General features: G+C 40.8%; 1 protein-coding gene across 1 annotated transcript; it reads right to left on the reverse strand.

Annotated features, from left to right (window-relative positions):
- On the reverse strand, nucleotides 1–15,049 carry scn4bb (sodium channel, voltage-gated, type IV, beta b). The gene is made up of 6 exons (XM_061739936.1): nucleotides 14,729–15,049; nucleotides 14,229–14,518; nucleotides 9,197–9,369; nucleotides 8,879–9,098; nucleotides 6,671–6,800; nucleotides 1–6,470 (listed from the first exon to the last, which is right to left on the reverse strand). Exons 2-6 carry the CDS (start codon nucleotides 14,374–14,376, stop codon nucleotides 6,374–6,376), a joined length of 768 nt encoding a protein of 255 aa, XP_061595920.1. The 5' UTR covers nucleotides 14,377–14,518; nucleotides 14,729–15,049; the 3' UTR covers nucleotides 1–6,373.
- Nucleotides 15,050–23,948: the final 8,899 nt, after the last annotated feature.

Here is a 23,948-nt window from a genome sequence, read left to right on the forward strand (position 1 = left end):
GCTGATAATAAAGAGATCAAAGGTTGCTATGCATGAGTGAGAGGTTAAAAAAAGAACATTATCTGCAGCCAAGCATTGTAGCTGTATATTTGATGCAGAGCAATGGGGGGGGGGGGGTTATGGGTTAGAGGGGAGTATTATATATTGAGTCTGCAGGCTTAACGGGGCCTGATCAAGTACAGGGGCTCCAGTCATGTCAATGCTCCACTCTAGATCCATTCACCCTACATCCCATCATCCCAGCTCCCATATCCACTTCCTCCTGCTGTTGTATTGCTTACAAAGATGTTACAGTAACGTCATGCTGCAGCGTGACAAACTGCAAGAGGATTCAGTTTTGTTTTGTTTTGCATAGAATACATTCATCATTAGTTTCATACTCGTACACTCACTTCGACAGTTTCACCTAAGGCTTTGTTTTTCGTGTAACTGAACTACATAGATGGTAATTCAAACAAAAAAATCACTTTAAATAAAACCAGCTTACAGAATAACTATTATTCACTTGGGAAACATACACATCATTTGATTATTGCAATTAAATACATTTGTCCGGCAAAACATGGTGCAAAATTGACAACAGTCCAAACAAACAAAGTTAAGATTTGATTTCATGACGATACAATTTACCCAAGATTTCTCTGTATATTAAAGACACATATGAAAAAATAATATTGCACAAGCTATTTCTTGCATAAGCAATACACTTTATATTTCTGCAGCATCTTTGTCAAAGACTTCCGCACAGTAGGACGTTCGTTTGTACGTGTAGGTGGATACAAAGCCTTACACGTGTCTATGAATGTGCTGACAGGAGAGGTTGAAGTAGCATCAACCTCTTAGGGTCTTTCATTAATGAACATCTTATTTGTTGTTTGCTGAAAATTCAAGATTTGAACAGAGAAGTTTCCAATTTTTAATTCTTTGGGTCAGTCATAACATACGCAATATAAGTAATTAATTTAATTATTCATAGAGGTCCCGGAAAGTGTACAGGAATGAGTATTACCTCGAATCTATCATGGAAATACATCACTTTAAGTATCCAATGACAACATTTCCTGGGATCTCCCCATTTCCTCGTGTGTGCTGCTTTCCTTCTTTACATCACACTTGGACAAATAACAAACAGGTTCAAAACAGATATGGATTACAAACATGAAAAAAACAACAATACATTTCCCGGTATAGTCCCATCAATACAGTCCCCGAAACGCTGTAATATCATATTGCTTAAAACCAATGATGAAAGATCAGAGGCACAACATTTTTAAGATAACAGTGAGTATACAGTACTCCACTCCACAAAACATCCACTTACCAACTACTGAGACAGGAGAGGTACCTTTATATCAGAAATGACTCAGTGGTTACCCACATCAGTCGCTTTTTAGAGGTATTTCTTTTTCAAGCCAGACATTCAAAGTCTTAGATGTGCAACACATATATGCTGTAAATACAGCTAATCATTTACAGTTTCACTCAGTTTGATGTGGATACATTCATCTTCTGTGGTGATGCTCAGAAATAACTTTTGTTTGGCACAGTCACAGGGCTCCAATGAAAGCATCACCTCCGTCCTCTCTCCATGGAGCAGGGCATGTTTTCAAACTGCAGCCCCTCACTATATCTGCAGTCTGAGACGTGATCCAGCGGTCATGTCACCAATAAAATCTAAATAATTGGGTGGCTTTCTGCATGACTCTGCAGGGCAAGGTGGTTAATCTGTTTCAGTGCAGAGCAATAGATAAGAATTATGTATCACAAACAGCGAAACACTGATATGATGAATGTTTTCGGAGAAGAAAGGGGCATTTCCAGACAGAGGCTCGTGCCAAGCAAATGATATTTATAGAGTGTGCTCCGGGAATACAGTATCGGAGATCACGGGATAATGCTCAGCCTTAGCGCAATGACATTATCATGGCATAAAATACAGTTCACTTCAGATATGGTACGACCTGTGTGAAAACATTAGAGGTTGTGCATCCAAAAGTGCATCTGCATTCAAGCATTAGGAAGGATTATCATAAAATGATTTAACAAGCATAGCATTAATTATTTGCCTTAAAAGCAGCATTTTCTTCTGGTAATTCATCCTTCCAGGGGGTGGGGGCTAGTTCAATGGGATTGTCTATCGTTCAAGTTTAAAAGCTCACCGTGTCTTTGCTGTAGCGGTGTTAAATGAGCATTAGGGCACACAAACAGGCACCAAGCAACGCAATAAGATGAAGAAACGAGCTGAATCCTACAATTTTGTGTCAATATGATTTTGGTGTTTGATCTACATAAAACCTCTATTTGCTCTTATAGTTGTTGGAATAAACACATACAGAGTTTGCTTTTTTCTCTCTTAGAGTTGCTGCAGATGTCTTTCAAACGAAGTTAACATTAGCTGATGTTATCTTTGCTTGCTAACATCAGAATCTTCGATAGCACTCAGAAACATTGTTAGTATAAGTGAATTTGGTGTTTGTTAGAAGAGGATTAATACACATTTAGAGAAAATGGGTGCATAGTTGTGGTGCATGTTTTATGTTTCAAGCACTTAGACAAGTTTTATTTTTTTTTACTTTATGTAATTATGAAAAACAGTCAAATACTTTTTTTCTAACCCCTTTTTTTTTTAAGTGGCTCCGGCAAAAGCGAATAATGATATATAAGGATTGCAAAGTGGCAGAATATTGCTAAGTGACACACAACTATCTGATTTACTTACTAACACACCGATAATAAGAAATTTACATACAAATTAAAACATTCCCATGACGTAATAAAATGAGCACATCATTTGCTTCTGTTGTCATTGTTAAACCAACTAATGCACTTGGTTATAAATAGCTTATGTGGAAAAAGTGTGGAAACTTTATATTAAATTAAACTACAGATTATCTTTGTAATAGCTGTCTCCTTCTACGCTATGTTTACCAGGGTTGTGTCCCCTTTACGGTGACAGAAATCTGTAAATCGCTGCTTTGTTTGACCATTTAAAGGTTTAAAGGTTTAAAAGGACATGATTCCAAGTCTCTTCACTGACTAACTCAGTTGTGTTCAGATATTTTAAACATATCTAGAAAGTGATGCCAGAAATGCCAGAAGAAATTGCGAGAGACAAGGAAGGAAAAACATTGATAGAATTACTAGTGAGGCTGTTGTTGAAGATGCAGAGATCATAGATGGATTTTCATCTCTATCTGACTTTTCTATCAACTGATCCAAATCCACAGTTTTGTGTATTAACTGCAATTTCCAGAATACAGCCACTACTAAATTACAATCAGGAAACATCAGATATTTAGGCATAAACATCTTCCCTAGGCTGTCAGAGTTAACAAAACTAAACTATGTTCAGCTCTTAAAAGAGATGATCTTACCCGATTGAATTCTCTTCCCATTTCACTCATGGGGAGAATTGCCACCATCAAAATGATGGTTTTACCAAAAATAAATGATCTTTTCTTAATGATACCCTTCAAACCCCTTTCCTCATGGTTTAAGTCACTGGACTCATACGTATCAAAATTTCTATGGAAAAACAGACCACCACGCATTAGCTTAAAAACGCTACAAAAAACCAGACTGTGGAGGTTTAGACTTACCCAACTTCCAGTACTACTTCTTAATAATCATAATCATAAGCGGAAATGTTGTACCATTTAACACACTCACTGTTCAATATCGGATTAGCAGTAACACATTTTTAAAATACCAACAATTCAAGTCCATAATAATTAAAAAATATAAACTCAACCAACTGGATCTTCAACTTTCCATTAAGGTGACATAATTACTTAATCTAAACACCCTAAAATTACTATCAAAACTATGCTTATTAATTTCCAAAATAAATAACTTAGTCTCTCTTCCGATTTCAAAATGGGAGGCTGATTTATCTCTTAACACTAATCAAATTTTTTGTTCAAAAATATGTTTAAATATTTTCACTATGACCAACAATCCAAACTTGTAACTTATACAATAAAACAAGTTCTTTACAGGACACATTATACAGGACAAAGGATGTTCCAGATGGGTTTTGCAACCTCTAATATCGGCTCACATAGAACACCCCTGATAATTATATGCATGTTTTATGGTTTTGTGAACCTGTGCAGAAATTTTGGATGGAGGTATGTGAAGATTTATCCACATGGCTCAATTGCAGAATTCCTGGAACCTAACTTGGCTCACTTGGTTCTCATTACTTTATGTATCGCAAAGAAAACCATTCTTATAAACTGGAGACAACAGTTTAATCTATGTATTAATCAATTTAGGAATCTTTTGTCAGATCATATCAGTAACGAGATAATGTCTGCTTCCATTAAACATCATTCGGCAGAACTGCATTCTCTCTGGTCCCCGTTTATGGGCTTCATCAACTAGTGGGGTCGGGTGGGTGGTAATCCTGTAGCCCTTGGGACTGGGGGTTGACTCGGGGCGCTGGGATACGGGCTTCTAGTGGCCCTTGGGGGCAGGGAGTGGGGGTGTGGGGTGGGTTCTCGTGCTCCGTGCCTGTCTCTGCTTGCCCCCGCTGCCCTTGCAGCTGGGGACGCCTTTGGCTGTGGGGTTCCCGTCGGCGTCGACGGTCAAGGTGGCCCCGTCTCTCCGGGCAGGCTGGTCTCTCGCCGGGCGGGGGTTGTGGGCCTGGAGGCTGTGGACCTCTTGGCCCTGGGGTCGGCTTACGTTGAGTGGCTGGTGCTCGGCCGGGTCCTTGTCCGTCACCGTGGGTTTCCTGGCTGCCTCCTCCCGTGGTCATAGGGGCCCCGTCCGGGACTTCCCTCTGAGGGGGTGGGACTTACTGGCAGGGGGGTTTCCTCCCGCCCTCTTTTGGCCCTCCATGGGAGGGCGGCTGGTGGCCTGGGTTCGGGTTTCTTCTTTGTCGGCTTCTGGTCTCTTGGGTGGCGGGGTTGTGCCCTCCCTCCTCCACTCTAGTTGCAGTTCAGATAAAGCCTTGTTTTCACTTTGCACACACACAGTTACGCAGACATACACACCTGCTCACTCACCTACATGCTCACCACACAGTTTTGGGGGACAGATAATCGCAGGAACCTAGTCCTGATTTAGTTTTAGAGATCTGGAATGGTTGTGGTTTATGTCTCTGCCTGTTCCCGTTTCTGTTTGTTTGTTCTCTCTAACAGATTCCAAAGTCTTGTGTGCCCGTTGTGTGTTTTCCTGGGTTCTCATTTTCAGACCCCCCCTCCCCCTATATATATGTAAAAAAAAAAAGAAACAAAAAAAGAAGCTACATACAATGATGGGAAAACTGTCTTATAGGCTTCTGGCCTGTTGTTGCTGGTACCTCTGAGTAAGTAAAGAAAGGAACAAAAAAGAAGATACAGAGATCAGAGTCAACCACTGACAGGTGAGCAAGTGAACCTCTTTTGGCAGCAGCGACTCCAAGCAAGTGAAGTTAGACCTGTATAATGTTTTCAAGGGTCTATACCGGGACTGGCTATAAAAGCAGTGCCCACAAAATCCCACAAGGGCTCCGCTTTGTGTGTTAAACCCAATCAGATAATCACTGATAACTTCAAAAATGATACATTTCTCATCCCGAATTTGCAAATAATTTTGGTATTTCACCATCTACAATGGATTATATTGTGCAATGAGTTAAGGAGTGTAAAAATATCCAACTTCGTAAATGGAAAGGTCTAAAATCAGATTTGACTGTGTGTGACCTTAAAGCCGTTTGCAATGCTTCATGGGAAACTGTCAGGCAACAGCAAGTAAAGAAGTCTGGCATTGCATGTAGAACGGTATCTGGAACTGCATTACACAAAGAAAAAAGGAACAATTTAATGTCTGATGTCTGTATTTAAAAGACTAATATGGTAAATATTTGTCTCCTGCGAATCCCTGGCATCAAATTCTAGACGTGCTTCTTTTTCAAAATACAGTTAAGTTTGTTTATGAAGTCACTAGAAACCATTTATTTGGGAAGCCTCATCTAATTACATATTTATGTTTTATTTAATAAAAATTCTTATTTTTTCTGAAAACTGAGTGTACTGTAACTTCTCTCCAGCTCAGTCGTGGTTAAACATCTTAAATATGTTACGTAGAAAATCTATGGTTGGTGAAATTACTTGTGAAATGCAAATGATAAAATTATGTACAAATGATGTGCTAATTTTGAATAATTATGTTAGCATTTTTGATCTTACACATTTTCAAGTTGTATTTCATCTGCTCAGTTACTTTATGCACCTTTGGTACATGTGTTTATTTTCCCGTCTGAATGTCACAGCCAGAATGATTAATTTGAACATAAAGAATCCTGATTTATGAAAAACGTATTTGCATGTGGAGAACTATGCAAATATGATATAAATATAACTGCCCATGTTGTTTCACATGCACTGTCTCATTTCTTTTTTGGTGTTGGTTTTGAACCAGCTTTGGATCCTGAGAGGCCATTTTCTGTGTTGTCGATCCCTGATGAAGATACAAGGCACTCCTTACTGCAGCAGAGATGGATGGAAAAATGGAGATACTTTAGAAAACACATCGGGTCAAACTCACATGTAAAACTCCTGCGGCTTTAAACAGACTTCAGCATCCTGGCTTAACTGAAACGCTGCTAAGAACCAGCTGTGGAATCTGATGAAACAATATGAAACTGTTGGACTGTTTAAACATTCAGGGCTTTGTGAAAACTTACTTTTTCTCCTCAATCTTGGCCATAACAAAGAGAGTGAAGTTTTTCAGCAGCATGAAGCCCATCAGGAACGCAATGGCTCCACCCACAGCTGAGGCTATCATGATGGTCAGCGTTTTGTCCACCACTCTCACTGCAGACACGAGGAGATGATCAGAACAAAAGAAACTCAAAAAGCCTCGAAACAGATCATTTACAGGTTACACTGTAGGCAGAACTGCTCACTGTGACTTGTGGGTGACCCTGTCTGCACTACGCATACAGATTTAAAACATACAGAATCAGTCAAAGATGATTTGTTGTAATGGACTGGGTATATTTTCACTTTTGGTCTATATATTATCAATTTTGGGAATTGGCCAATTTGTTATTAGCCCAGAATTTGTTGGGATGGTACATACTGCTTTTTTTTCTCTGTGCATCCAATAACCGACTCTGACAAAGCTCCAGCTAGCCTATATTCACCTCTTTTCTAATACCCCTTTTCCACCAAACCGGTTCCAGGGCTGGTTCTGGGCCAATGCTGAGTCTGGAACCGAGCTTTCTGTTTCCACTGACAAAGAACTGGCTCCGAAAAAAACGCTTCCAAGGTAGCACCAACTCTTTGCTGGGCTAGAGGAAAGAACCGCTTACATATAGGGGGCGGAGTTGTTAAGACAAACGGCAATAGCAAGACTGCGAGACGGACACATTTTCAAATAAGAATTAATATGGATTCAACAAAGCAGCAGTGGTCTGAGGAGGAGACAACCTGTCTTAGCGATATGGTCCGTATTAGAACAACGACGTTGTTGTAACTGATGTTTGCAGTGACGTAATGACGTGGTTCCCCTTAGCACCCCGGGGTATGAAAAAGAAAAGCGGTTCTCAGCTGGTTCCTAAGTTGAACGGGTTGTGAACCAGCACCAGCACTGGTCCAGAACCAGCTCTAGCTCTTTGGTGGAAAAGGGGTAGTGACCAATCAAACTTCCTTAAAAATAAATCTTGCATGTTGACTTTTACATTTACCTCTCGTAAAAGAATCTGTTGAAAAAGAGGCAACAGTTTCATAACCAGCTATACTGTGTGTAAGGAAGTGTATTTTGGGGAAGGTCCAGCAGCTGAGCCGAAGGCTCCCGTGGCGTAGTGGTCCATGTGGTTGGCAGAAAACCCTGCATCGATCCCCGGCTGGTTGTGACTCCCTGTGCTTGCAGAAAGGGGATCTGGTGTAAAATGTGCCAAATCTGTGTACTGGCTCTGAAGTCCTTCTGATGGGGGTGGGGGATTTCTTTCCGCCATGACTGTGGCAGGGTGATTGCCTGCATCTGCACTATTGCTAGGGAGTCTGTAAAGGCTTTAAGGCTTGAAGGCTATCATATAGCCAGCACATAGTTTGTGATCAACTTTCCAAAGCTCTTGTTCCCCTTCAGGGAAGGCCTTGCATATATCAGCAAGACAATGTTGAACCTCATACTACAACCATCAAAACAGCATGGCTTGGCAGGAGAAGAGCACTGGGTGCTTTACTGACCAGCTCTTTCAGAAATACTAAACTTTTATTGCATTGTGAAACTAAAAATCCAACAACAAAGGCTCAGGACTGTTGAGCAGCTCCTGCATCAGAAATGAACGGGACGACATTCCTCTCCTACAACTCCAGCAACTGGTGTCCTCACTTCTTACACGTTTACAGACTGTTGTTAAAAGCTACAGCTACAGGATGGTCAACATTGCCATGTTCCAACATGTGTTGCCATCAAAATTCAAAATTTTCCATAAAATGGCAAAATGTCTCAGTTTCAACACCTAATATGTTGTTTTTGTTCTGTAATTATGGGTTTATGAGATTTGCAAGTCATTGTTTTATTTTACTTTTTTTTTTTTTTTTTTAGAGCGTCCCACAATTTTTGGGGGAATCAGGGTTGTATTTTTTTTTCTTCAGTGCGCGTATTATGGAGGCAGGAAGCCTCAAAGTCTTGTCCCATATTTGTGATTGGCCAGATTGTAAAGCAGTCTGGATGGTTTTCCACATTACTGGAGCAGTATTAGTATAAAAAATAAACAAATTCTAGGGCTAAATAGGCTTTTCTAGTATGTCTTGGGCATGGACGTTATAATTAAATAAACAATTAAAAAGGATACCTTTTATATTGAGTTATTCAATTAATTGTACAATTAAAATAAATATATTTTGATACAAATTCACATACAACACAAATGTTGAGTACTCACATTCATCCACTACAATTAAGTCAAAGACGGCGGTGTGATTCTTGTCCTTCTCTTTGGGATTGCGTCCAAAACAATAGTACTTCCCTCCGTCCTCAAAGGTGATGTTCCATATCAAGATGGAGACGTTGTTATTGAGGTTTTTCCCCACAAACTCCACTCTCTCTTTAGTTATATCTACTGTTATGTCCACCCCCTCAGCGGGTATCGTAGAGTCACACACCTGACAAGATCAGCAAGCTGTCAATCATCAAGAAAATGCCACCTCCAAGTCAACGGAAAGCTGAGCGGAAACGTTTCACACGTGGATAAGGTTTTTACCTTCGTTGGGGTGCCGTTGTTGCCATTGTTGAGGAACTCCCACTTGAAGTAGAGGTCTTTAATGCCAATACAACTGGAGTATGTGCACGGCAACAAGACGGTGCTGCCATTCACTGCTTCCAGGAAGGGAATCTTCCCCACGGACATCTCCAAGCCGTGAGCGGACCACGCACCTGAGGAACATCAGATATGGTGAGACAAAATTATACTTTAACAACACTGTTAAGTGAACATCTCTATGCTTAAAAATTACATTTTGAGGTATATGCCATATTTGGTTTTACAACTTTATTTGGATTTAAGTAAATTTGAAAAAAACGTAAACGCCACCGAGCTCACACTTCCTGCCATTTCCACAACTTCACAGCATTTGGAAATCACAGCTGTTAATGCCTTTAAAATTACAAGTATGCTGCCAGATCCTGTACTGGATTTAGATGAAGTTCTGGTGGGCTTGTTTCTACTTCATGGGTCTCACTCGCCACTGGTCCTGGACCAGGTTGAAAAGCGTTCCTACCCTTCCAACCCAGTTGATTCCCTGGCTGATCCCCTGAAGGACCTCTGCTCTTTATACTCAGCTCCTGAGCGATGCCCAAAAGGGTTCCTGCTTTGCTTGTTCCATGTGACACTTCGCTGACCTCGGGAAGACTTGCAGCTCTGAGGTTTTCCACTTGGCCTTTCCTGTGCTCCTGACCTCCCGGAGCCCAGTTGATTACGAGAGCTCTCCTGAGTTTCTGACCACATGTCGATCACATGGACTTAAGGCTCCACAGGGGCTCATCCGTGCCCCTATTTGCTTTGTCCTTTTTTGTTCCTGTTTCCTTAGAGTGAGACCATTCATCCATTGATTCATTAACTTCTACTTATCGGAGGTTGGGTCACGGGGCAGCAGTCTGGGCAATAAGGCCCAGACCTCCCTCTCCCCAGCCACTTCCACTCGCTCTTCCCAGCCAAGGGATATAATCTCTCCACCGTGTCTTGGGTCTTCCCCAGGGCGTCCTCCTTGTTGGATACACCCAAAACACCTTGCTAGGGAGGTGTCCTTGAGGGACCTTCACCAGCTGCCTGAACCACCTCCTAGACTAGAGCACCCAGCGCTAGTCCTTTTCCACTGACCTGGGTTGTTGCCATGGTTTTAGACATCTATTACATCTATTTAGACTATCTATATTCAAACATAATTCAAAATAGAAGCGGAAATATATATATTTTGTTTTTCCTTTTCCTTATTCATTGTTTTTACATCCCCTTGTCTCCTCTTTTTTACTTTACTTTATGCATTACTGCCTCATTATGCAAATAAGGAGGGTGGTCCTTCTTGGTGCAGCGCCTTTACTATTGGTCAATAAACGGGAAGGAGCAGGATCGGGCCAAAATCAAGACTTTTATGCAACCTAAAGACTAAAACTAATAATAATTATGTCAAAATGTATAGTTAATATACACAAACTTCTTCACAGTTAAAATCCTTAAATTCTCGAAAAAATCGGCAGTGCACCTTACCTTACAGAATTTTAGCGTAAACCCAATTTTCAAATCAATATCACAATCCAGTTATAATCAAATGTTGGAATACATCGTTGTTCCGACCTCACACTAACTTCAGGTGTCCGCTATCGCTGGCAACGAAGAACGAAGAGTTATTGTGAATGAGTTGAATAGGGTTCGACTTAACAGACTGTTTTGTTTCACTTTCTATATGTTTTATCATGCACACTATAACCGGGTGCGCCTTATGTATTAAAATAGACCCGTTCATTGACATGCGCCTGCAAAATACCGTAATATACTGTACATAACTTCTGTTTTGTCAACAAAGCAAATCTATATGCCCCCATGTGGTCAGAAGAGGTAGTTCTACACAGAAACCAGAAGCTCTAACTACAGCATGGAGATGTGTGATGATATATTGAAATTGTCAGATTATTCAGATCTTTTAGATCAGACATGTCAAAAATATGGCCCATATGACAAATTCTTGGGCTTGGGTCTGAGGACCCAGGTTCAAGACAACCAAGATGGAAAGACAACCAAGATGAACCACCTTGGGCCCATGAGCAAGGCCCAATAACCCTATTTGCTCCCCAGGCGAAATGTTGTGTTTGTTCTGTCAAATGTAAGTCGCTTTGGATAAAAGAATCTGCTAAATGACAGTATTATTATTATGATTATGATTATGATTATTATTACTATTATTATTATTATTATTATTGTTATTATTATTGTTATTATCATTATTATTGTTATTAATAATAAATTCTGCTCTGTTTTGGAAACTTACATGGATCATAATATCCCAATGGCATCCCGCACCATACCAGCATCCATCCACTGGATGGCAGTATCTAAGATGAAACTATTTCCCCACAACAATTTTGTGGTTATGTCATAGATGTGAAACAGAAATGTCCAAGAAAAGAAAAACCTTGAACAGGGAAGGCAATTTTTAAAGACAGAAAAGAGGAACAATGTGTTTTTGCCCAATGAAGACAGGCCAGTATTTGTTCTACCCATGAAGGCAAGTGTCTGCCAGACCTCAACACTAGTACTGACTTTATATCTATTACTATTTGTTAAATGCTGAAGCAAGCAATCACATTTTTTTAAAAAGCATAGCATTTAGGAAGCCCTTTGACACTAACCACGGATGCTGATGCATTAATGGATGCACATATGCCATCCACTAATACTGCACTTAAGTTTATACTGAGGTCAGCAGAAGTTAATGTACAGTATTTACATAAATATTTAAATGAAAACGTCACATTTGTACGTCATTCATGACAGGGATGACCTTGTAAGGTAATATCATGATGACCTTGGAGCAACATTACTGTCAACAAGACAGGATGCAAGCTAGTCATGTGTCTTGTGAAAAGTGTAACTTTATACGTCGTACCGGCAGGGTCACACAGCATTAGGAAACGCCAATGATTCAATTTTACTTTACGCAAGCAGTCAATATATATATATATATATATATATATATATATATATATATATATATATATATATATATATATATATATATATACACATATAGCAGGTGTTCCACTTCACATTTTGGCACACAGGCTTTTGTTACTGTCAGCTTAAGTGCAGAGCTAAAAAAAAACCCAACAAAAAAACAGCTACACTATCATATCTGAAGTTCAAGGGCAAACAGCTGGTACAGACCTGATTATGACTGCTGTTTGCAGGTGCAGCTGTAACACAGTGTCTCTGACATCCCTGGGAGCCTGCTCCGTGTTTCGTGCACAGCGTGTAAACACTCGCAACGTGGTCAAGGTCACTGCGAGTATTGCTGCATTTAGGAGGGACGGCATTGAAGCTAGTGCAAACGGCTAATCACAGTGAAGGGGAGCAATCTGTAAGTGGGAACGTTATTTATTCCTTTTCACGTCTTCGGTCTTATCTCCAGTGCAGCACAGTGAGCCTGCAAAATCAGCAGTGAAGAGTCGCAGCGTCACACCACAGTCGCTCATTCACCTTTTAAAATAAACAAATGTGCCACCTCAGCTTGCAATATAATATGTGCTATGTTTCATTTGTAATATTTTCACGTCTTATCATCTTTTTTATGTGTGTACTACTAGAGCTCGGTTGTCCATCACTTTAATAACTGCAGCTGACAAAAGTCCAAAAAGTATAATGCGGCTGCATCCTCTTCAAAGATGATGTAAAGCACCGGTGCTCTAGTTTCTACCCTACATATCTTAAATGTAGGCCTTTTATTGAATTCATGAATAAATTGAATCATGCCAGCCCCCCCCCCCCCCCCCCCAAAAAAAAGAAGTGGTGGAGGTGAGAAAAAAACTGCTGTCTATGAAAATGACAGCTTACTGACTTACTTACAGTGACTTTAAGCACAAAGCATATGCCGTGTGACAAGAAAATCATCACAGCACTGCCTCTTCTTTAACAAGCTCACAGGAAAAACCCTCCTTTAGTCCTTGTGGTGGCATCTCCCTTTATTTCTCGCCTGGCTTAAATGCTGTTATTGATCACATGAAGCTAATTTCCTGTAGACGTAATGTTAACACAAACTGATCAGTTCTGGTCAGTTCACAGCCTGTCAGATGTCTCGTGTTGCATTACACTTTTGAGAGAAAATATATAAAGAACAATGCTGCTTTTCACCTGCAGTCAAATCTTTATTTCCATGTTTTGTCACCTTCAAATGATCTAATGTATCTAAAGTGCTCAGTAGTAATATATATAATGTAATATATTACATTCAGTAATATATATATATATATATATATATATATATATATATATATATATACATATATAAAGAAAGATTAAATAAATACTTATATCAAGCTAATATGGTTTATGTTCATGTTTTGTATGCACCATTCCATTAAAGTAAGTATCTCATGTCAGGTTTTGCACATGGAAGTGAATTTACGTGCAACAATCATAAACAAATGCCTTGGACACACATAAACATCACTAAAGATGCTAATCTGGACATTTCTCCCCATTATGGTTTATATACACTTAAACCATTGCAACACAATGTGAATGTCTGCACTCATGACGCAGCTCTGCATTCTCAGAGTCGCTTGTTTCTATCGATGTTCTCTTTTGTTGACATAATTTCAATCCAAATCAATATTTACCAAATATTACCTCTTAAAAAGAAAAGCAACTGATTCTTTCACAACACAGAACCACCATGAAAATCAGCACATTTGCATCTGACTCACTGACTGAAACGTACTTTTATACAAACGAGAGCTAAAGGTCAATGTAATACCTGAGCCTCTGCTTCATCAAACAAATATCCATCGACGTGTGTGTGTGTGTGTGTGTGTGTGTGTGTGTGTGTGTGTGTGTGTGTGTGTGTGTGTGTGTGTGTGTGTGTGTGTGTGTGTGTGTGTGTGTGTGTGTGTGTGTGTGTGTGTGTGTGTGTGTGTGTGTGTGTGTGTGTGTGTGTGGTAGAATGCTATTTTCACATCAGCTATATCATAATGGCTGCACGCCAAACAAACATATGAAGCAGTAAATGTAAGGCAGACTTTACCAAGCAGTAAAGTGAAGATCACGCTGAAGGTTGTACATGGCGTGCCAAGCCTCAGGAGTTCACCTCCAATCCACCGGACCTCCATTGCAGCTAGCTTTGCCCCAAAACAAATGTTCCTGCAGGATCCAGCCCTGGCTCGTGTGGCCATTGGACAGTCCCTCTGCACAACTCAGCGTCTCTTACGTACAAGGGCGAGAATCAGGAGTCTGATGTCTGAGCGTCCCAGACGAGGCACCTACATTTGCAGAGATATCGCTCAAAATCTCCAAATGCACTCCTGTGGAAAGGGGCTGTAGGTTATGCAGAGGGCAGAGGAAGGCAGGAGACGAACAAGGGAAGAGGAAAAAGGTTAACCACTTGATATCATCGCATACAAAAGCGCAGGCAGTACAATCAAAAAAAGTTAAAGCTGCAGCTTAACAAGGACATTTCTGCACATGCTCTGCCTAAACTTAGGATTTCCATTAAATAACATGATTGCATAGTAATTCCAGTCTTACCTGCTGCTGCAGCCAGTGCTCGGTAATGGGCCGGCCGGTTGCCCACACCGCTGAGTCAGTGTGGATAGGACAGAGGCAAAGCAGCAACTCACTGCGCACAGTCAGGGTTCACTCAAGGGGAATCTGCCAGCCAGCGCTTTCACTGCAGAGAAAGCCACATTGCAGCGCCAGCCAGGATGGGAGACAATTAGGGAGGAGGGAGGGGAGACAAGCAGAAAGACTGACAGAAACACAGACAAACAGACACATGTGCAGGAAGGGAGTCCCCTCACGCCTCTGGAGCAGAGCCTCAACGAGCTGAATCTTCCCACCGATTCTTCCCCCAGCCGTCCTGCAACTTTCCCCTCGTCCTCTCTGATACTTCATGCCAGTTTTCCCCTCCCTCACCTGCCCCTACATCCGACTTATTTTCTTTCTCTTCACCAACACCCCCATTTACTCCTCCTCTTCGCCTCTCCCTCGCAACCCCCCCACCCTCCCCATCTCCTGGCTCGGGGCGTGTATGCAGAGTCAGGCACTTTTGTCAGAGTCTTTGTGGAGATCAGAGGAAAGTTCTGCAGTGCAGGTTGAAGGGGGGGGGGGGTTCTGTTTCAGAGACCCACACACACACCCACAACGACGAGCCCCATTCATAAATAGATGGCGTCTCTGCTGATAGCGTCACCTTTCTAAGGATCAGACATTGACAATAGGACCATTACTATTTAGGAAAACTAGCTTTTTTTTATCACAATATAAATATTGACTTTACAAGTACTCTTATTTCATTCTTCTAAGGTGACAAAGATCAATTTTTTTATTTATAGTTTGTAAATGTGTGAGCTACTGTACAGTATACACTGTTCAACATCTAGGAGGTCAAACTGTTCCCTTTTGTGCATCATGAAAGTGCATAATCATACGCTAAACGTGTTTCTCTCTCGCTCTCTCTCTTTCTTTTTTTTTTAAAGGTGGAGCATCCCTTTCCAGTAAATGTACAAACCATCAATGGACAACGACTGAGTAATATATTGTGTCTGCACTATTTGCTGCAGGATATGATGGAGTAAGTGCTTATTTACTGTAACAGTTTCCACATTTGATTGATCAGTTTTAGACCTCAGAAGAACCAGACTCGTGCACATCCGTCTCTGTGGGCATGTTAAACGTCCTCAGTTACTGTTAAAACGATGATGATGATAATGCCTCAATTATCAAAAGACAAGATTTGCACAAGTTAAACTGAGCAAAGCCAGGACGAGAGTTGTAAGTCACAACAAGGATGCAGCTGAGACCATGTGACAGAGCTTGTCATCTGAGGAGAGTTGCACCGTAGAGGACACAGCTATTCATCCTATTTGCATTAAACCACCTCCTGTTGTTTTGAAATAGTCTTGTTAGGCCCATGTTTTCCACAGTCTAATATCCTCTCTTCCTTTAACAACATGTTTGGGAGCTGATTATGTTCTATTATATTCTAGTTTTGGGTTTAATAAAAAAATCTTCCAGTTCAAGGCAATCTTCATTTGAAAGATTCAACGTTGCTTCATAAAATGCCACAATCAGTTTTCAAATGTGGTCGTTCATCTGTGAAACTCAGAGGGTTACCGGTACATCCTTGCTACTCTGATGCAGACCAGGAAATGATTTTCACTGCAGTTCCTCAACTGACCACTAGGACCTGCCTGCAAAAATCAGTCAATCTCTATTGATTTCCATGTTAAAATGTCTCACTTTGCAGCATAAATAAACATATTTACACCCTGGTTTAGAAATAAAATTGTTGGTCTCCAAAGCTTGATTTCCCATCCATGATAACTGAAGTGAATGTGTCTGTGCCACGCAGGTAAAAACATATCACTTTAGGTATGAGCTGTTTAGCATTGTATTGACTTCCGAGCTGTGAATAAATACCCAACAGTGGATAGTTATTCTTATTTTAAAGAAAATACATTTTTTGTGCTTTTTATTGTACCAACGGGCCAATGCAGCTGGCTCTGGGTTGGTCTGGAAGAGTCGTAGGTCAAAGCTGCGCTAAGCAGCAGGACACCCATGTTAACTGAACGTCAGCTTAACAATTTCAGCCTTGCAATCCTCCGGGTTTAATCACAGTCGGGCTTCGGTTCTTTCAGCTGAGCCACCTTCCAGGTTAGCTGTCTCTTCAGATCGGCTAACTTTGCCAAGATTCAGCTGTGACGAGGCCGCTGGGACTTCAAAAGCATTCTTCAAAAAAACCAACACAGATTATGTATGCATATGTATTTATGGTGAAATTTAACCCTGTTAGTCGGGGAGATGTTTTGTGGACCAGACAAGATGTGGTCTTGCCAGACTTCAGTTCAACATGACAGGAGATTCACCACTGCTAAAGTCTTGATCAAACCTAAATGCTAGAAAGTAACGGATGGGACAAAAGCAATGTATAACGCCAAATCCAAAGAACTTGGGAAGCTGTGTAAAATGCAATGGCAGCAATTCAAAGTAGAGACAAGGTGATGATTAGCACTTATTAGTGGCCCTTCTTCTTGCCACATATCCTTTAACCCTTTATTTGTTCACATACGTCTGGAATCTGAAAAGGCAAGTTGTCAAAGCTTTTGGAAACAAATCTTAATAACAAGCCACATTGTAGCTCTACTCTTTAGTACATTGGAGATGGTATCCACTGGTTCAAGCAAGAAAATAGAAGAAACACATTTGGATTTTGTCTGATTTCAGAGCAGTTTTCCACTTTCTGGATAATTTATAGGATTGTGTGTATGTTGTTGTTGTTTTGGGTTTTTTGGCACATTGGTGAAACCCTGACCATCTTTAATTTGAAGAGACAATGATGGCACCTATATGTCGTTATGCTGCAACATGTTAACATAATTCATTGTCAGATGTTCCTCAAAGTGTTTCTTTTTAGTACCATTTACACTTTTTCAGCCTTGTTGCCCATTTCCTTGTTTTGAGATGTGTTCCTTCCATCCAATTTAAAACAAACTAATATTTTTTTCCTAAAATGATCAATCATTTTGCTTTCAACATTTGATGTTTTCCTTGTTTTGTTAAAATATGGATTTTTGAGATTTTCACATTTTTACCATTTGTTTTTATTTGTATTTGACACAGTGTCCCCACATGTGTGGAATTAGGATAGTAATATGAGGCAAAATACTGTGGAAATGTAACAAAACAGCTTTAAACTTTAGCATGACTAAGTCCATGTCCGCCATCTGTAAAATTACTAATCACAAACGAAATCAACTCGAGATGGCAAGCGCAGTGAAATCAAAAGAACGGGTTCATTCTTGACAGTTTCTTCTCTTGGAAATGTGTCTCTTCGACATTTGAGCACACCGAAGACGTCCAGAAAGCAGCTATTATAGCACTTGTATTCAGAGCCGGATTAACGGAGAGGCAGAGTAGGCACGTGCCTAGGGCCCGACGGGGGGGGCCCAGACAGAGGGGGAAAAAAAAAAAAAAAAATTTTTTTTTTTTTTTTTGTCTGCACACATATTAATGGTTGATAACATGCCGGTAAAAACCTAAGGCATATATATATGTGCATTATTACTATATTTAGTATACATACATATATATATATACGCATACATACGCACAGGGCCGCCGCAAGGGATGTGCAAACCGCCTGGCGCCCCAAGGGGCCTGGCGCCCCAAGGGGCCTGGCGCCCCAAGGGGCCTGGCGCCCCAAGGGGCCTGGCGCCCCAAGGGGCCTGGCGCCCCAAGGGGCCTGGCGCTATGGGCCGTTTTTTTTTCCCCTATTTTTTTTTTTTTTCTTTATAAATATCAACAGTCACGTTCCATTACAGACCTAAATGTGTACTAGTCTGTGCATATCAATAAATATATGTGCAATGATGACGCGTGTCTGTTGTTCAATCCAATGATCAGACCAAGCGCAGACACAAGCTGCTCTGATCCAGACGGGTGGAAGTGGAACAAACTGTCACACAATGTCGAGAAAACGAGACAGATTCAGGAAATTTCCATCAGGGGATGAAAAAAGAAAAAAACTAAAGACAATGGAAGAGTTTAATGCCTCTCTGAAAGGCACGTTTGATAAATTTGTTACAAAAATCACCGATCCGCTCGGGTCTCAAGCAGCCGTGGGGCCCCGCGTCGAGGTAAGCCCAGATGATGATGAGGCAGGGGAAGGTATCCAGTATTTTGCTAATTGGAGAGTTAAAATTGCGCATAGAGACACCAGATCCGACCCGAAAAACCCAAAAATTTCGCGCGCGCTCGCTACGCTCACGCGCAAGGGCCCCCCTGGCTATTTCACACAGGGCCTCGCAAATCTCTCTAACGGCTCTGCATACGCATACACATACATACATATACACATACAGACATACATACTACAGCACACTTTGTCTTACTGCAAATTGTATTGGTCTTTGTAGATTTGACTTCTTATTTAACTATTCAATTTAATCAACACATTTAATTAAGATTTTCTGCAAAATGCTCACAATCGATAAGATAAGGATAATTTAATAGCATTTAATAGAGCATTGTAATAACGTATAAATAATAAAAATCTAAAAATAGTCTGATAGACTGTTTAATATACAACACATGACTTATTTTGGAATACAAAGAACCAACTTGACTATGACTTTGCTATGTAAAATGTGAATTAAGTTTTATTAGTAACTTTGGTAAGTTTAAGATTTCATAAATAACATCGATGGAGGGGGGCCCGAAAATCACAGTCTGCCTAGTGTAGTCCATTTATTTAATCCGGCTCTGCTTGTATTATCCAGGAGTGAAACTGAAAAGAGATAATGTGACTCAGCTGTCTTGGTAATGCCTCACTTCTCTGAGCCGAAGAGGAGATGACCAAAACAATAAGAAGGCCTAAGCAGCTCTCGCTAGCCTGTCACTGTTCAATACCACTATGATTTGAGTTTGTTACGTGCAATTTGGGCACTTGTGGTATGATTTGTTTAACCCTTGTTGTCATGACCTGAGAACCAAGTTTGGTAGAGGCATGCTTGTATAACAATGATACGTTATCAGTGTTTTCAAAGCATTGGATAATTCCTTTGCACAAGAGTCAAGGTCTGAAGACGTAAGCAATAAATCTTCTTAAATACCTCGATATTCAAGAAACTGTAGATGATAAAATACACTATACATCAACGGCCGCTGCTCATCTAAAGTGCTGTTCCATTTCAGGGATTTCTGACAAGCAGGTAAAGTGTGGTGCAAGATGAGAGGGGGGGGGGGGGCATTTTGACGGCTGCAGCGTTAACGTCAACTGAGAGATCATGTGGCCAGGCTGCAGGCTCACTTCTCTGTCTCCAGACCCCTCCACTTGAGTATCTATGCAGCAGTGATGGGAACTCTTCCAGAACTGCAATAAGAAAAAAAAAAAAAAACAGTACGGCATTTTGCTGCAGAGAAAACCGGCTGCTGCGGCTGCAGATGTGTGCAGGACGACTGCAATCATGCAGACAGCATGTTTAATTACAAAAACATAAGTAGGATCTCAGTATAGCCTCATGGAATATTGATGCTGTGTTCGCGTGCTCCATAACATAATTCACTGGTGCCGTGAAGATGCAGCGTCAGCTTTTAAAAGCACATAGGTGTCTCTGGGCTTACTGCAGCAAAATGTGTGCTGCCTCCAAGAGACAAGGACACACATCTCAGCTGTTACTGTACCTTCATGAATTAAAGAGACACGGGTCCCCAAAAGACTGCTGTTATGGCTGCAAAGGTGTATACACTTAAAAGATGAAGAGTCCTGCAGTACAGACATGTTAGCCACATTCTTTAGTCGGTGAGACATTTATTACTCAACATTAGCGTTCTCTTTTTTTTCCCCTCTTGCCACGCTTAAAACTGTTTACGTTGGCTGTAGGTGGTCTTATGAAGCCACGTCAGGCCAACTGCACTGACAGCATCTAAATTATGCTAGGATAACCTACATGCAATCTGACATCGTTGTACTTGTACACTATATTTCAAGATTAACTGGAAGCTGAGCTTGACCATAACGGCCGTGTCACAACAAGCACCAGTGATGTTAAACTGGCTGGAATCCAACAGCACACACAATGTTGAAGTTGGTTTCTGATTCACAATGTTCAAAAGGACCACTGTCTGAAGTATGCTATGGCCTTTGGAATTAAGTCTATATGAAATTAATTGCTTCATTTTTATTGTTTTGTTTATTTTTTTATAGATTTTTTTCACCACACGGTTCTAAATAAGTGACCCGATGACATTCAGATTCAGGCCCAACCAAAGCTGCAGCAGGGTTTATGGAGGTATGTGAATTTCTCACATCACACAGTGGTTTAATACTACGTTAAACTCTAACCTTCTGCTTAGCTGGCGAGACTGCGGTTGGCCCGCCGCGTTGCTTTATACCGCCTGCTATCAGCGCTTTATGTCAACGGTACACCTACACTAAACTTGAAAGACATGTTCAGCCTTCCTCCCACGTTGTTCCCTTGGAGACCCGGCCAGCCATGTCCATTCATGTTGAGTCAACGCTGTCTCTCCCTCTCACCCTTTCCATTCACAGCCATTTCCCCCGGTACGGAACGCACCGAACCAATCATAACGCAGTGGGGGTGGGCTCTAGGCAGAGACTCATACAGGAACAACCAAACACAACAGTTTCAAACAATCAAGATGGTTCCTGCTGATATGGAGGATTTACTTTTTTTAATGGGTTTTGCCTCTATTTTTGAATGACAAAGGCAAATTATTGAAACCCCAACAAAGTACTAGTCATTTACAGACAGTCCTAGTCCACTGTGGACCCGTTTGGATGCTGTTTGATGATACTAGTCTAGTTGTTGCTCTGCCTCTCAAATTTCTGATTGCTTGTATGTCCAGCTAACAGCATTCAGTTTATTTTGCATCAGTTCGTACTAACCCCTGGAAATCAAAGCAAATCATCCAAAAGGGGAGAAGGGCCAAGCTGCCCTTGATATGCTGAAAATGTTGTGACTGTAGGGTGAAAGTACATGCATGTTATTAGGAGAAATGTTTATGGTTTATCACAAGCTTGCATATTCCCAGATAAATTCTTACATACCCAGTAGTTTTCTATCTTTTATTTAGAAATCGCTGTGTTAACATATTTAAATTTTATCTTCCCGTAAGAAATTAATAGATATACAATTGTACTTAAAAAGACTCTACCCAAGGAATATGAAAAATAGCTCATTGTACCACCTGTTTATTTTTTTACAAATTCTCCCTCACTGTTTATTCTGCAAAGATTTCCAAGTGAGCGTTGCACCGGCTAGACTCGTAGTTTTCGAGACCGCTCTTTGGTCTTGGTCTTTTTTCGGTCTCGGATAATTGAGACGCCGTTGCACACCAAGGTGACAGAATCTGGTGATCACCAGCTCTTCTTCTTGTTAATGTACAGTTCTGTAAACTATTATTATTATTATTATACAGTATTGTGTTTATAATGGCCTTGTTTGAATAAACATACCTGTATGGCATCATTGGCCTTTGAATAATATTTGCATATCGTTGTGATTGATTAAGCATTAGGTCCATTTCAGTGATGCTGATATACGGTGTAATCTGATTACTATAATGTTAAATAATGCAAGTTCAAGTCGATAATTGTGTGTATCTTTAATATTTAAAATTCTCGTTTCATCTACAAATTAAGTCCAATTTAAATCAGTAACATTTACTATTCACTACTTTTCTGAGGTGGAGGGGGGTGTTGGAGCTGGTTATTCTGCTAGAGGACTTTGGGACTAGTTAGTAGTCGTGTCAATCCTTAAAAGCACTGGAGTTAATCCTCCAATAGTGTAGAAATAGCGGTAGTGCAGTCGCCACACATATCTGATCTCAGCTGATGGAGGAAAACATTTATAGTGAGTTCAACATCATCATCCACGTCTCTGTGTTATTGTGCTGCAGTTGAAAACAACCTCATATGGAAACTAGCAGAACCAGGATGGAGCTGATGTTCTACAATCACACAGGATCAGGAAATACTGGGTTTGTTTTTGGTCTCGGTCTTGAGCTGAACTAGTCTTGGTCTTGATTCTCTCTGGTCTTGGTAGTGTCTTGGTCTCGGTTTAGGCGGTCTTGACTATAAGTCTATCAGCGGCAACGTCTGTACCTTGGGAGTACTATTACTTATCTCATTTCTAGACAAAGACATGGTTCAACTTCAGTTATGAGACTCATAAAGCTGACGAGTAAAACAACATGTAAGATCTACTCAACTGCAACGCTAAAGTAAACATGAAAGCACCGTGTCATCTATGACGCCAACAGGAGTGGCACATGGTCGGTATGTCACACCTCACACACCCACCTTGTTCATGCAAAGAGCTCTTCTGTTCGCACCCTCTAATGGCGCTTTTGCACTAGTACCTCATCAGCTCGGCTCGGCGCGGCTCCACCCATTTTGTTCCTGTTTGTTTTTCCACAGCCAGGTGAGAAGTGGGGGGGTTGGGGTGAAGCTGCTGTAACGTACTCGATTGCGCAACCGCTTTGTTCGTGTCGGCACTGATGAGAAATCAGCTGGAGCCGCGAGCGGCTGAGAGTAAAACAGCCCGTCTACATCCCTTTTTTAATTTTCTCGACAGCCACCAGGTTTATGAACATCTGCACCTCAGAGTTGGATCACCAAACAGACGTTTTGCGCTTTATAATAAAATCGCTGCGAGCCACGAGTCGCTCTGACTCCCGCTTCCTGATTCAAACGTCTGACGGCCCCGCCCAATCAGTGGCGCGGAGGGTGTTGAAGTCAGAAATAGTCCCGGCTCAGCCCGGTTAGAACCTTGCCAGAATGGTTACAGAAAAAGTATCTGCTTGGAGCGGCTCCACCCGCCTCAGCCCCTAGTGCAAAAGCGCAAGACGGGGCTGTGGCGGGTAGAACCGAGCTGAGTAGATACTAGTGCAAAAGCGCCATAATACATTACTAACAAAGTATAAACCAGAAGCTTTTGTACTTTCAAAAAAGTAGTTCTTTATTACAAAGTTGCTAAAATATACATATCAGGCAGGTTTCAATTTAAAAAAAGTGTAAAAGTGTGCTTTATTTTTTTTACACTAGATAAAAAAAGTCTAAAAATAAAATCTCTTGAACAATGTATTCAACAAAGTAAACACTTTAGATGTATAGATCAACAAATCAAAGACATATGGAAATACACTATTATGTGCATTTCTATATGTCTACGTATATGTAATGCACATTTCTGGTAAGTTCACTGTCAGCTAATGCTTTTGGGAA

Source organism: Cololabis saira, chromosome 14 (assembly GCF_033807715.1).
Source record: "Cololabis saira isolate AMF1-May2022 chromosome 14, fColSai1.1, whole genome shotgun sequence".
NCBI lineage: Eukaryota > Metazoa > Chordata > Actinopteri > Beloniformes > Belonidae > Cololabis > Cololabis saira.